The 13,812-nt window shown below is 41.0% G+C and overlaps 1 protein-coding gene across 1 annotated transcript; it reads left to right on the top strand.

The window, feature by feature from the left end:
• Positions 1–4,454: 4,454 nt before the first annotated feature.
• LOC143384250 (vomeronasal type-1 receptor 4-like) lies at positions 4,455–5,381 on the top strand. The gene has a single exon (XM_076839298.1). It carries the CDS (start codon positions 4,455–4,457, stop codon positions 5,379–5,381), a length of 927 nt encoding a protein of 308 aa, XP_076695413.1.
• Positions 5,382–13,812: the final 8,431 nt, after the last annotated feature.

The following is a 13,812-nucleotide window of genomic DNA, read 5'->3' as shown; positions in this document are numbered from 1 at the left end:
GTGTTGGGTATGTCCTCAAGGGCAGATAACTAGGCCTAAAATAGATAAGAAAAATAATCTTGTCTCCATAATCCTGTTAGAGAGGGAGAGAGGGAAAAGAGAGGAAAAAATGCCCCTATTAAAATAATCCTTGGTGGCAGCAACACAAAAAAAATATATTTAAAGCATGAGGTGAACCACCATAGCAATATGATCTTATGTAGAATAAAACTCAGAGACACTGGAAAAAAATTGCAATTATTAAACAATTTTAGCAAAATTTCTGGATGTAAATCAACATGCAAAAGTCAGTAGCATTGCTATATACCATTGGTGAATTATGCAAAAAGGAAATCAAGAAAACAATCCCATTTCCAATAGCTTAAAAAATTGTCTACAAATAAATTCAACCAAAGGGGTGAAAGGTTTCTACAATGAAAACTATAAAATATTGATTAGAGAAATTAAAGAAGACGCACAAAAAGTTGAAAGACATCCCATGTTCATGGATTGGAAGAAACCAATTTGTAAGGTATCCAGAGATTATTTGAGAGGGATGTCATTGAATCTGTAATCACTTAGGTTATGGAAATGTAATAATAGTGTTTCTTCTCATCCATGTAAATTGAAAGCCTTTCCATGTATTTGCTTCTCTTTCAGTTTCTTTTGTTAATGTCTTATAATTTGAAGTACGTAGATCATTCACCTTCTTGATTCAATTTATATCTTAAGTATTTTATTGTACTTGAGGCTACTGTAAACATGATTTGTTAATTGATTTCCTTTTTAGATTGTTTTTTGGGCTAGAGAAACACTGATCTTTATGATGAATTCATATACCGCAGTTTGAGTTCATTATAATGTTCGTTATTTCTCAAAGCTTTTCATTGAGTCTTGGGAATATATATAAAAATGCATGTAGATATATAACATCATCTTAAAAAAGAAAATTTTACTTCTTCCTTTCCATTTTGTATTCCTTTTATTTCTTTCCTTGCCAAACTTCTCTTTATAGGACTCCAAGTAAGATATTATACAGAAGTGGTGATGATGAACATCCTTGGCTGGTTCTTTAACATAGAAAGTTCTTGACTTTTCAATTTTGTGTATTTTGTGGGCTGGAGACTTGTGGCATGTGTCCTTATCATCTTGACATACATTACCTCAATTTTCCATTCTTTCAGAGTTTTATTCAAGAAAAATGTTAAATTTTGTCCAATTGACTTGTTTAGTGATGAAATGACCTTACACAATATAAGGTCCGGCCTTTGTCCTCAGGTGTGAGGGGGTGATTTCCAGCCTTGAAATACGCAGTCTGATAGCATCCTTGCTTTCCTGCTTGCTTGCATACTGAATTTTCTGACACTCTGATTTGTGAGTGGCTTTAGGAGACATCACATCAATTCTAAACTCTCAAGGGACCCCACTCCCAGGAGTACCTTCATTCCCACGTAACCATGCACCCCTTGTCTCTTTTACCTGGTGAACCCTCTTGTTACCTCGTAGTTCTTTTCCCCTTGTACACTCACACTCATCAGTGCACATTAACTTTTTCACTTTTCATGTCTTCCTTCTCTCTTTCACTGTCTGCCCTCCCCTTCACAGGCCCTGCACCATCATCCTGTCCCCATTGCCCCTTTCCCATGTTCTCTTTTTTACCCCTTTTATCTAACACCAGTATCACTGCCAAAAACACACCTGCTTTCCAGCCACAGGAGTTCACCTGAATGGTAAACCTCACTGCATTTATTTAAATGACCTATTGTAAATATTGTTTTTGCAGGGTTGGAGACTCCTATGCTGTGCTCATTCTCTGAGGCTGATGAATTAATATTAATAGCTCTGGTATAAATGAAAACAACAAAAATGTTAGCTCAGGCTGGTCAAACCATCTGATTCTGCTGCTGGCCCTGGTGAGGGAGACATATTATTACATTGTTAATTGTATGGGTATTGTTTTGTTTCTTCCTCCTGTCCTTCATGGGCTCCCATATTGCCAGACTATATGTATCCATAAAATTAGGACATAAATTGGCATTGAATTATGCAAGAAAGTTCAAAATGATATATTAACATTTTGCGGATGAGTCCAGTGACTGACTTCCAAGTTGCATCATTAGCATGTGTTCTTTCATTCACTTGTATCTGTTTTAAAACCTTCCCAGATATTTTATCTCTTTCCATCTGTCTGATAATAGCTAAAAGTATGGTTTAATCTTTGGAAATAAAGAAGCAAGTAGATTTGTGGTAGAAAATTTCCAAGGGAAGCAAGAAATGCATATCTCATGCCAGTCCTTCATATGACAGACCTCAGTATTTCCTGCCCCCTCCAACTGAGACCCTATATGCCTACAGGGATCAGGGATTAGTAAGAGCCTCTCTAAACACCCCAGTATTCTCTCCAGTCATGGCATGAAGAAACTTATAATTGTTATTACTAAGTGTCACCTGGGGAGGAAGTTTCCAGCAGTGTCCTCAGGTCCCCAACCTGCCCACCCATTGCTGCTACAGGGACAGTGATAATTGCAGGTCCCAGGGGAGGTGAGGTCACAGAGTCACAGACACATATCTCAGAAGCTGGCTCCCTCCCTGCAGCATACATTGTGGCCGTGAGGGCTCTGCACTGAGGTCACCGTCCTGGTAAAGAGAAAGGGCCTGGTGAGTAAGGCCACCTCAGTCTGAGAGCAGCATCTGTGAGGGAAATGCATCTCAGGATCTGGGTAAGTGATTCCATCTGAACAGGGAACTCTGGATCGAACCCTATAGGAGCCAGAGCCACACAGGAAGTAGAACAGTTGCTGATGACTGGGCTCAAGACAGGAAATATAAATAAGATTCCAGTCACAGCCCCAATCTCTTGTAGCTCCTAATTTAACTAAGGTGATCCTCACTGGCAGTGAGTGCCGTGGTTTAATTCAAGTGAAAATGAAAACTGATTCTCAAGGTGCAGAAGGAGGTTGTTTTAAAATCACTCAGCTGCTCAGGTTCCATTAATTCGACACTTAATCTTTATTGTTTCTAGAGATAAACCTATAATTTCTCGTGTTTATTATATGGAATGGGACAAATTGACAGAAATCTGCTAGTCCTGTGTAGAAAGTGATTTAATGGTGATGTTTGACAGTGCATTGTCTCTGACTCTGAGCGTGGTGCAGCTAACGGAGACCATACTTGTACCCATCCTGAAACCATCAGTGTTCTATGATTATGGTGAGGTCATTTTTTCCTTAACGTGGAATTAAACATGTATTAAATAATGAACTTAATTGTTACAGGTCTCCAACACCACATTTCAAGTATATATCTTTTTTTTTCCCTTTAAAAATATTCTCCTGATTGTAGTAAATTCACCCTCTGGTCTACGCATTTGACAGTACAGCTGGCTGGGTGTGCAGGGGACATGTAGGGAAGCTCTTCACTGTGCATTCAAATTTCTTTGAATATAAAATTTCTGTAAACAATGAAGTCATTTTAATTCATGAATTGAAATGGCTGCAGAAATTCTACTGTTTAAAGGCACAAATATGTCAATGGATGACTCCTATCATAATATCATTCTCCAAACTTGCTTCCTTAAATGAGTTTTACCTAACTTAGTAATTAATTAACTCACATATGAATCTGTTGAAAATAGTGAATATTTTGTTTCTATTGTATAATCTTTTATCCCATGTTACTGCTTAATATCCCAAGACATATGACAGAGCCTGGGAATGTGACACACTTCTGTGATAGGGACTATTGAATTTGTGTTCCTAACACACAACCACATGAGTCATGGGGTAGCTGTCCTGATGTGCAGCCAGTCCTGCCTCCTGCAGTGAACTCACCATCAGACAGATGCCTGCGGGGCTACAGTCCCCTCAGAGCACTTGCAGTTATTACAATATCTAAATGTTCCTTCATAATTTGTAGTGGATTAATATCAATCAATGCACAAATATAAATCTTAAAAGCAAATAGAAACATTTGACAAGAAAAAGTTATAAAAATACAACTAGTTTGAGGACAACAGAAATGCAGAAAAGCAGAAGTAAATAATGGATCTGATTAAAGAACGCTGCTCATTAGCTTTAGGGATTTGTGGTGTACTATTCTGTCTCTGTTTCTGCTCAGCCAAATTCAAGGCCCTTCTAGTCCCCTAATCAGAGTGTGAATTTAGAGAGATGCTTAAACTCTGTGTACTCAAGTTCTGCTGGTCTTTATGAAAAGCCACTGTATTTCTTGTCTCATGTCATGAAGATTCAAGAATCACCATGTGCCACCTTCATAGCAGGAATTTATAGACTTCATACTTTTCCCTGTTCACACAAACCACATTAAAACATGATGAAAAGGGGAATATGTGAAGTCAATGTTATGAGCAGGAACTCTGGTCAGTGGGCAATACAGAATTGTTGTTGACAAGACACATGAAGCCCAGCCTCCTGTTCCCCTGCAGGATCCTCTGGCTGGCACAGCAGGGAACTGGCAGGATGGAAGGCAGTGATGTGGCTGTAGGCATCATCTTCCTGGCACAGATTGTGGTTGGAGCTGTGGGCAATTCCTCTCTTCTCCTCCATTACCTGGTCCTTTACTTCACTGGGTGCAGGGTAAGACACACAGACTTGATTCTTCAGCACTTGATTGTGGCCAACTTGTTAACTCTCCTGTGTAAAGGAGTTCCCCAGACAATGGCAGCTTTTGGAATGAAAGGTTTCCTCAGTGATTTGGGGTGCAAGCTGCTTTTCTATCTTCACAGGGTGGGAAAAGGTGTGTCTATTGGCAGCACCTGCCTCCTGAGTGTCTTCCAGGCCATTAAGATCAGCCCTGGAGACTCCTGGAATTCAGAGCTTAAAGTGAAATCTCCCAATTACATTGCTTTCTCTATACACCTGAGCTGGATTCTGTACATCTTTTTAAATGTTATGTTTCCTCTGGTCATGACAGGAAAATTGAGTAACAGAAACATCACCAGTCTAAAAGATTTTGGATACTGTTCTGTTGTTCGTCGTGACAAAACCACAGGCTTACTGTTAGCAGCATTGCTAACCTTCCCTGATGCCCTGTGTGTGGGGCTCATGCTCTGGGCCAGCAGCTCCATGGTGCTCATCCTGCACAGGCACAAGCAGAGAATGCAGCACCTTCATAAGACCGTCTCCTCCAGGTCCTCCCCTGAATCCAGAGCCACCAAAACCATCCTTCTCCTGGTGAGCACCTTTGTCTCTTTTTACACAATTTCCTGCATCTGTCAGATTTGTCTGGCTCTGGTTTTGAATCCCACCTGGTTCCTGTTGAACACAACTGCAGTAATCACTGGGTGTTTCCCAGCTGTCAGCCCCTTTCTGCTCATGAACAGCAACTCCAATGCATCCAAGCTCTGGCTCATTTGGATAAGGAATAGGAAAACCCTGTTACCATGAGGAACATGAAAGTTATTAGTTTTTGAACAATTCTTAATTTTTATCCATTCTTACCCCCAAAATCGAATGAGTAATTTATGCACAGTGATGTCACCTGTGAATGTGGTTTATATATACACACTTGTGTTTATATATGAGTGCACATGTATATTTGTGTGTGTGTGGATTAAGTATATAGCCATCAAGCAATGTTTCTGGAAAATTATTTGTAGCAAATGTAAATTTCTGTTTAAATGTAATAGTACTTAAAACTTTAATTTTTTTCCTCCTGATATCTTGGTTGATACTTTGTTAAAACAAATGGGCTATAGTTTTTATTTATCTATTTTTATTTTTGCTTAGCTATGTCTCTGGGGAAAATATCAAGGTGAACTTTGTCAAACAATCTTCATCTTTTGTCAGTGAAATTAGACCTCTACATTTCACATAATATTGGACATACCTGGATGAAATTATATAACATCTTCTTTATGGCACAGGTTACATTAAATAATCTTTGTTTATTTCCACTGTGATGTTTTATAATATTACATTTTGCTTTTTAAAAAGCTTATCAGAACACAGACATATTTAATACATTTACACTTTACATTGGCATTATATGACACTAAAATTGATGTATTTTTGTTACTGATATATATCTTTAAAACATTCCTATGGTCAAGTTGGGCATGCATAGCTCAACAAAATTACAGAAGCCAGCCACTCACCTCACATGAAGCTGCTTGTGAAAAAACCTACCCTTGATTTTTAAGATGACACTTCTTGCCTTCCCTTAAATATCACCCAAAGTGACCAGCATTTGACAGTCACCTTTTTTGTTTTGTATATAACAGAAACTCTTCAGTTTGCACTCTTTTATATTTGATTTAGAAAATCACATAACTTTTAAAATTTGTATTTCTTTTATCAGTGAAAGAATTAAACTGCAGGAATTTCAAATAGTTAATTTTAACATTCCTTTCTTGATGTACTCATGTTCTGGTTTGAATATAATTTTTTATAAAGATTTATGATTTGAAGGCTTTGCCTCTGGTGTGATGTGTTGGGATGTCTGAAGCTTTGAGAGGTAGAGGCAAGGAGATGGGGGTTGGGTCCTGGGGAGGTCACCCTTAAAGCGATAAGTGGTGATCTCCTGGAGTATACTGTAATGTTCTCAGGAGAATGGGTTGTCCTGTAGATTGCAGCTGTCTCCACTCTCTGGTACCCGTATCCTTTCCTGTGGTGGCACTGTGATTCAGCTGGCTGTGAGGCCCTCACCAGAGCTGAGCAGATGCTGGCACCATGCTCTTGAATCTCTAGAACTGTGAGATAAATAAATTCTTTTATCAGAATCCTATAAGGAAAATAAAAAGGGACACAGAGACAAGAAGCAGAGGCAGGAAAGATGGCAGAATGGCAGAGAGGCCAAACTGCCAAGCTGTATTTACATTGATAGGTTATTTAGGTTATTAGTGCCGTAACTACATTATTGTTTGGTGTTCCTTTATTCCCAGGATCTGTGTGCCTAAGATCAAGGTCAGGGCTGATAGGACTCTAACAAAGAGCCTTCTCATGCAGGACATTGCCCATGTAGCACTGGCTCTAAGGTAACACAGCTAGGCATTCTGTGTCTCTGAACAGAATTTTTCCCAGCAACCAGGCATTCTGTGTCTAGCACAGAAACTTCCAAGCCACAACATGCCACAGTCATGAAGCTATCAGTGACCCTATCCCTAATACAGAACCCAGTTGTAGATGATTGGTTAATGCAGCAGAAAGATATCAGTACAACATGAGAGAGTCTTTGTGTGTGGAGCACTGGATCAGCTCTGGCAGGCAGGTTCTACAATGTGTTGTCGTGGTGTTTGTGGGCATCTCAGCTGGGGATGTGTGCAGCGATGCCCTTGGTTTACACCTATGTACCTCTAGGATAAATTTCCTAACAGTTGGACAGTCTTTGTATTAATTTCAACCCACTTGTTCCTCCTATTTTTACCATTATGCTTTTTAAAAACAAGGAAAAATGCATTTAATAATTATAACATGAAGAATCATAGGAAATCATTTTGGAATTGAGTCAGGATAAATAATGCTATTATAACATTTACATTTCTCAGATAAACTTGAAAGAAAAAGATCACATATTAGGGCCCTTCTTGTTTTTGTAGATTAACTTTAGCAGAATATTATGCAAAAACAAAATAATAAATAAAACAAAAACAAATAGTAATTGACATTTATTCCTAATCAATGTTAAGAGACAGTTTGAAAGGTAACTAAAATCTATGATGATAGCAATCAGCAGAATTAGGATTGCTTTGTTAAACATTTAGAACTACATTTCTACTATCCCTGTTACCTATAAGCAGGTCATAAAACTAGTTTCCATTTTTTCAGATGACTTAAAAAATAACATATTTGATGTCTCTTTTAGCAATTCCTTTTTCAACTACACTTTTCACTTAATAAAGGTTAAAGTTATGGTCCTGAACAATTTCTACATACAAAAGACCTGTAAATTACTTCTGATTTCATTTAATGCATCCTCTCACTTATGTGTCCATGAGGATTAATTTGAGCACGCGCACACATACATGGCATACATACATGTATAGGTGGGCCAGTTTACCTCTAGGATAAGCTAGAGGTTGTGTGAGGTGCACTTTGGTCTTTCTAGACACCCTCCTCTGTGTCAAAGAAGGCAGGTAGAGTGTGCTGCAGATGCCTTGAGGCTGTAAGAGGGTCCTCCTCATCTGTTAACCCTCATCACTAGGTCTCCTCACCACAGCTACATGCACATCGGCTTCCCATGTAGCACTGGCTTTGAGGTAACTTCTGTATAAAACAAAACTAAATATAGAACTGAATCACTTGGAGCTGGGGATATAGTTTAGTTGGTAGAGTGCTTGCCTTGCATGCACAAGACCCTTGGTTCAATCCCCAGCTCCACACCAAAAAAAAGAGAGAAAAAAAAGAAAGAGAAAAAGAGAGAAAGAGAGAGAGAGAGAGAGAGAGAGAGAGAGAGAGAGAGAGAGAGAGAAACTGGATCATTTGTACAATCCACTCACTAGTTAGATGGAAGTTGGGTGGTTTATGGTACTGTCTATTACCACTCAGCCACTTCTAAGACTACCCTCTACCCCTGATAAAAAGATAAAAATAAAATTAGGCACACATTTCACTTCTGCATGCCCAAGTTCTCCTGGTTTTTGTATAAAGTAGTCTTAGCCTTGCCTCATGATTGTAAAAATTCCAGAGAAAGAAATAAAGGGCAGTCAAAATGGGCAATAGCATGTCAAACTGCCACTGTTTCCATGTGAGATGGTCTTACATATAGTAAAAGTCAAATGCCAATTTTTGTTTTGCTTTGATGTGAGTGTCTGGAAAAATGGAAACTTTATGATATGACAACATCTTCTCCCAACCTGGCTGCTGGCATCCCCAGGAGTGAAGGAGAAAATTCAGGCTCTCCAAAAAGGGGATGAGGTAGTTTAAGAAAAGCCCTGCTGAGGCTCACAGGCTCTTCCTCAGTGCTGCTCTTCTGTGGTGCCTCCCACTGCCATGGGCTCTCTCCTGCTGCCAGGCTGCATCAGCCAAGGTGGAATACCCTTTGCTCCTGTCCTGAACCTCGGCACTCTGGTCTTCCTGACAAGACTTCACCGTCTGCACATTCCTGTGCATGCAAACAGGATTGCTCCTGTGCTGACATTCCAGATGTCATTGGAGCACCTGCCCCAGCCCTGGGAAGTCACAGAGGGACTGCCCCCAGCTATAAGATGTGGATCAGAAAGTGTGGCTAAGGGCTGAGGAATAGTGCAGTGTGCAGATGCCAGGTTTCCTGGATCCATCCTGAAAGTACTCACTGAAATTACAAGTTGGCTTATTACCTGAGCTCTGTTCTTACCTCCAAGCTTAACACATTTCCATGTGAACACGTGTCATGGAGGAATAGTGGTCTTTATTGTCTGGAGAGAAGGAGGCTATATTTTTGGAAGAAGTGCCACCACTGCATCCTCTTTAATTGGGAGCATTTCTTTGAAACATTCTTCAATGTCAATTTGTTCTGCAGCCAATGGCAGAATGCAGATTTTCTAATTGATTACTACTAAGGAATGCATTTTTGATTCACCTTCCCTGTGGCCCCTCCCTCTCTCCCTGTCCCTCTGCTTCCTTGCTCCAATGAGAGGAGCAGCTCCCCTCTACCACACTCTTCCCCATGCGTTCTGCTTCCCCCTGAGCCCACAGCAATGGAGCCAGCCTCCTATGGACTGAGACCTGTGATCCATGAGCCAAAATGAACTTTTCCTCCTCTAAGTTGTTCTTTTTGGATACTTGGCCTCAGCAATCAAAATCTGACTAAAACAGAAATTGGTAGCAAGAAGTGGTGCTGCTGCTATGAGTAACCTGAGCTAAAGAAAGAAATAGAGAGCAGTTGAATTGGGCAAGAGGAAGTCAAACTGCCAGTGTTTGCACATGAGATGATTTTACATATCGGAAAACCAAAAGACTCTGAAAAACTACTAGAGCTAATACACAATTTTAGTTTTTGCATGTAAATCAACACACAAAACTGAGTAGCAAATTATATGAAATGGAAATCAAGAAAGCAATATCATTCCAATAGCTATAAAAATTGTCTCAAAATAAATTTGACCAAAGAGGTGAAAACTTTAAAACATGGATTTTAAAAAATAAATTAAAGAAGACACAATTTGTGGAAAGACATTCGATATACATAGATTGGAAAAATGAATTTAGTTAAAGTATCCACGATATTTTGAGTGATCTACAGATACAATTGAATCTCTATGAAAATATCCTTTGGACTTCACATAATTATTAAAATAATTTAAAAAATTATTTGAACCCTGAAAGTACCAGAATACCCAAAGCAATCTTGAGTAAATAGAACAAAGCAGATGGCATGACACAACCTGACTTTAAAATACACTGCAAAGCTGTAGGAATCAGTACAGCCAGGTGTTGGCATAAAGTCAGACACACAGACCAGTGGGCCAGAAAAGAGAGCCCAGAAGCGGGCCCAGGCCTCCATAGCCAACTAACTGATCTTCCACAGCAGTGCCAAAAAGTTGCACTGGATAAAGGATGACTTTTTAAACTAATGGTCGAGGGGAAATTGAGTGTCCACATGCTGACAAACAATGACACTCTGAACAACAACAACAAAAAAATCAATGCAAAGTGGAGAGAAAACCTAAATGTAATAAAATATACTGTAAAATAGGTATGTTCAGCCTGATTGGAAAATCACCAAATATGGGCATTTTGGGGAAGTTTCCTTGCGATCAACCACATGGTTAGCACATCACAGCTGGTACAAAACTGAATCACAGTATATGGAAAGTATGACTTGAAAAATTATTCAAAATGCTGCTTCTGCATCATAGCACCGACTTAGAACTACCAAAACAATCTGAATTAGACATTCACATATTATTTAGGTTTTTTTTTTAATTGCCATTTATCAGAAAACAAGTGACAAACAAGTGCAGGATGCCTCAATTCAAAATGCATGGAATTTATTTTTCCATGAAAAAATACAAAAGATAAAAATATAAAATTAGATTATAAGACATAAACTGTCATTTCCTAGTGGTTCTCTTATAATCTGGAAGCTTTCGACTTTCAAAGCTGCTTTTCAGTTTGTTAATTCTCCACTGTATCCCCAGAGTCTGGATTCCCTCATTCCTGTGACCATGAGCTGGGGAACATAACTGTGCCTAGGATGTGCAGAAGGTGCACCTTGCTTCCCCGATGGTTGGGGGGGGCCGGAAGAAGAGGAAAGGGAGGTGTCAGTAATAAATTGAGCCACAGTGTCAGAGCAGCAAGGTTCTACTCAAAGTGTGAAGTGGAGCCCTGTTAACCCACCAGCAAACAGCAGACAAGTGTCACAGGCCCTCTCATGTTGGTGCTTCCCACGGCAGCTGGTGTGTGTGCAGCTCAGTAACTCTGCACATGCAGAACGGTGTGCATATCAGCCAGTGAGTGCCAGGGAAAGGGTGGTCACGTCCTTCCTTTATATCCCACCCAACCCACTGCCCCACAGCAGGGAGATATTTTACACAAACAGCATCTACCACACCAATGACTGCTATCAATGTGGGTGGTGTGGTGAGCAATTTGAAGTGTGGGGTCATGTCTGAGAGTGGTGAGATGGTGACAGATGGGAGAGTGCAGGAAGTGGAAGTCATGGGCTCACCTGAGGTGCAGAGGGTGGGGTCAGGTGGTGTAGACAGTGGGATAGGGGGAGATGGCAGTGGGTGAAGTGTACATGGGGTTAAGAGGTGATTTGCTCCTAAGTGTTCCAGGGCGTTTGAGGGCATAATAAAAATGGATGTGCAAAGAAATGGAGTGAGAGACATTTGGGTCTGGGTAAGGAAGTTAATGATCAGAGAAACAGAGCACAAAAGGAAAAGGTGACCATGGGCTAAGTCACCAATGGGCAGGGATAGGAAAAGGTGCTGGAAACGCAATGTTCACCAGGGATTAAAGAACAGGGGAGGAGGTGCCTGCCATCTATTTGATTCAAAGATGGAAGGAAGAAGCAAGCCCCTGACATCTGGCTGGAAGAATAACATAATCCTCTCTATTTACTGCAGCCATGGAGAGGAGGGGGCGGTGCTGGAAGCCATTAGCCAAGTAGGTATGACAATTTCCTTGCCAGCGTACCCCCATGTTGCTTAGTGGAAGGTGACCTTGCTCAAGGTCCAGGGCGGATCCGTGTTTAGGGTGTTCCCAGTTTAGGGCGTTCCCAGTTTAGGAAGATTATTCCTGCTGGGAATAGGGCGTATCCTGTTGCCTGAGTTCCTCTTGAGTTCTTAGGGTCAGACAGTATAATTTGGGAGACAGAAGCCCAGTGGGTGTGGATTTGGGCAGAGAACGTGGATTTCCCCAGAACGTGTTTGTCGACGGCCGGTGTGAGTTCGGGAATAAAGAGTTGCTGTTTAAATCTACAAGCTGTGTGGAGGCTTGTGATTTGTGCCCAGCCAGACTGTGGCAGGGCAGGACCACAGAGGAGCTGTTTCTAGAGACCTGGTAACAATAAGATGGGGATGGCTTGAGTAGGGTAACCAGGGTGGGGGTCCCAGGGCTCCCAGGGCAATGGGCAGTGACTGATTTGAACAACTCTATGGGCTCTGGCATTCAGGGATCTCCCTATCTGGACCTGGCCCTCGGGGAATTTGTCAGGTGCCCAGTAGGCAATGTGTGAGGTCCTAGTTAGAGATATGGTTTGAAAAAGTACATAATCAGCTGATCAAGAATGGGAACTGACCTTCCTCCAGCCAGGTCCTCCCAATTGTGTCAGCATGAAAAATTTTAAAACTCCAACGTCTTAAATAGAGGGGTAGATATATCCTGAGTCATTAATATACAAGATAGAAATAGAGGCAAAGATAGAAATAGAGGCAAAGATGGAAATAGAGGCAAAGATGGAAATAGAGGCAAAAGATGGAAATAGAGGCAAAGATAGAAATAGAGGCAAAAATAGAAATAGAGGCAAAGGAAGAAGATGGAAAGGCAGAGCCAGCACCCACCACAGACCAGAAAGAGGGCAATGAAGGAACAACAGAGAGGTGGGTGACGGGGTAAATGCTCTAACTGTCATCATTGAGCACTGAGATGTTGAGAGACTTGAAGTTTGGTCACTGGAGCAGAAAATAAGGGCAGAGTCCCTGAATCCTGAACTCACCTCAGGAACCTCAATCCCAATTCAGCCACAAACCCACATCTGCCAACTCCATCCTCCTCCATCTTTCTCCTGGGGGCAGAGCTCTGTGTTCAACGTATGTGTGAGGTCAGTCAGGACACGACCCTTGGTTTCTCTGGTGTCTCTGCTTGTCCTCCAGCTATGCCACATGGGTGGAGCAACATCTCCTCACACTTAGCCTTGAACCCTAGAAGAGTCTGCCTTTGAACTTGGTCTTTGCTATTTGTGGTTCTCCTGGCCTCCTTAGTTCTCTCAACGCACGCCCTTCCAGCTCCCTCAATGCCCGGCTCTTACTTGTCTCTAAACCCACTATCTCTCCCCAGTCTCTGCCTCCTTTACAGCCACTCTGTATATAGCCTCTACTTAAGTCCAGGAGAGCAAGCCCACCCTCAATCCTGTTTACTAACAGCTCAGAGACCTTACATCTTCTAACGTTGCCAACCACCTACCATTGCTATTTTTCTCACTCACACCCCATCCCCAGGATCCCCTTTATTCCAAAGAAAACCATTATAGTCAAGGATTTTACTGCTATCTTATTCAGCTTTTTTGCTATTGTGACTAAAAGACTTGACAAGAACAATTTTAAGGGAAAAATTTGATTTCAAGTCTCATTGTTTCAGAGGTCTCTGTCCTGGACAGCCAGCTCCATATTTTGGGGGGCTGGAGGGAGTCAGAACAACGTGGTGGAAGACTGTGGAGAAGGAAGCTGCTCGTATG

This window comes from Callospermophilus lateralis, chromosome 18 (assembly GCF_048772815.1).
Source record: "Callospermophilus lateralis isolate mCalLat2 chromosome 18, mCalLat2.hap1, whole genome shotgun sequence".
Classification (NCBI taxonomy): Eukaryota; Metazoa; Chordata; class Mammalia; order Rodentia; family Sciuridae; genus Callospermophilus; species Callospermophilus lateralis.
The sequence above is the reverse complement of the archived record's forward strand: the minus strand, read 5'-3'. Positions and strand labels throughout refer to the sequence as shown.

Coding starts and splice junctions, on each gene's coding strand:
- LOC143384250 (XM_076839298.1), top strand. CDS start 4,455: ATGGAAGGCAGTGATGTGGCTGTAGGCATCATCTTCCTGGCACAGATT.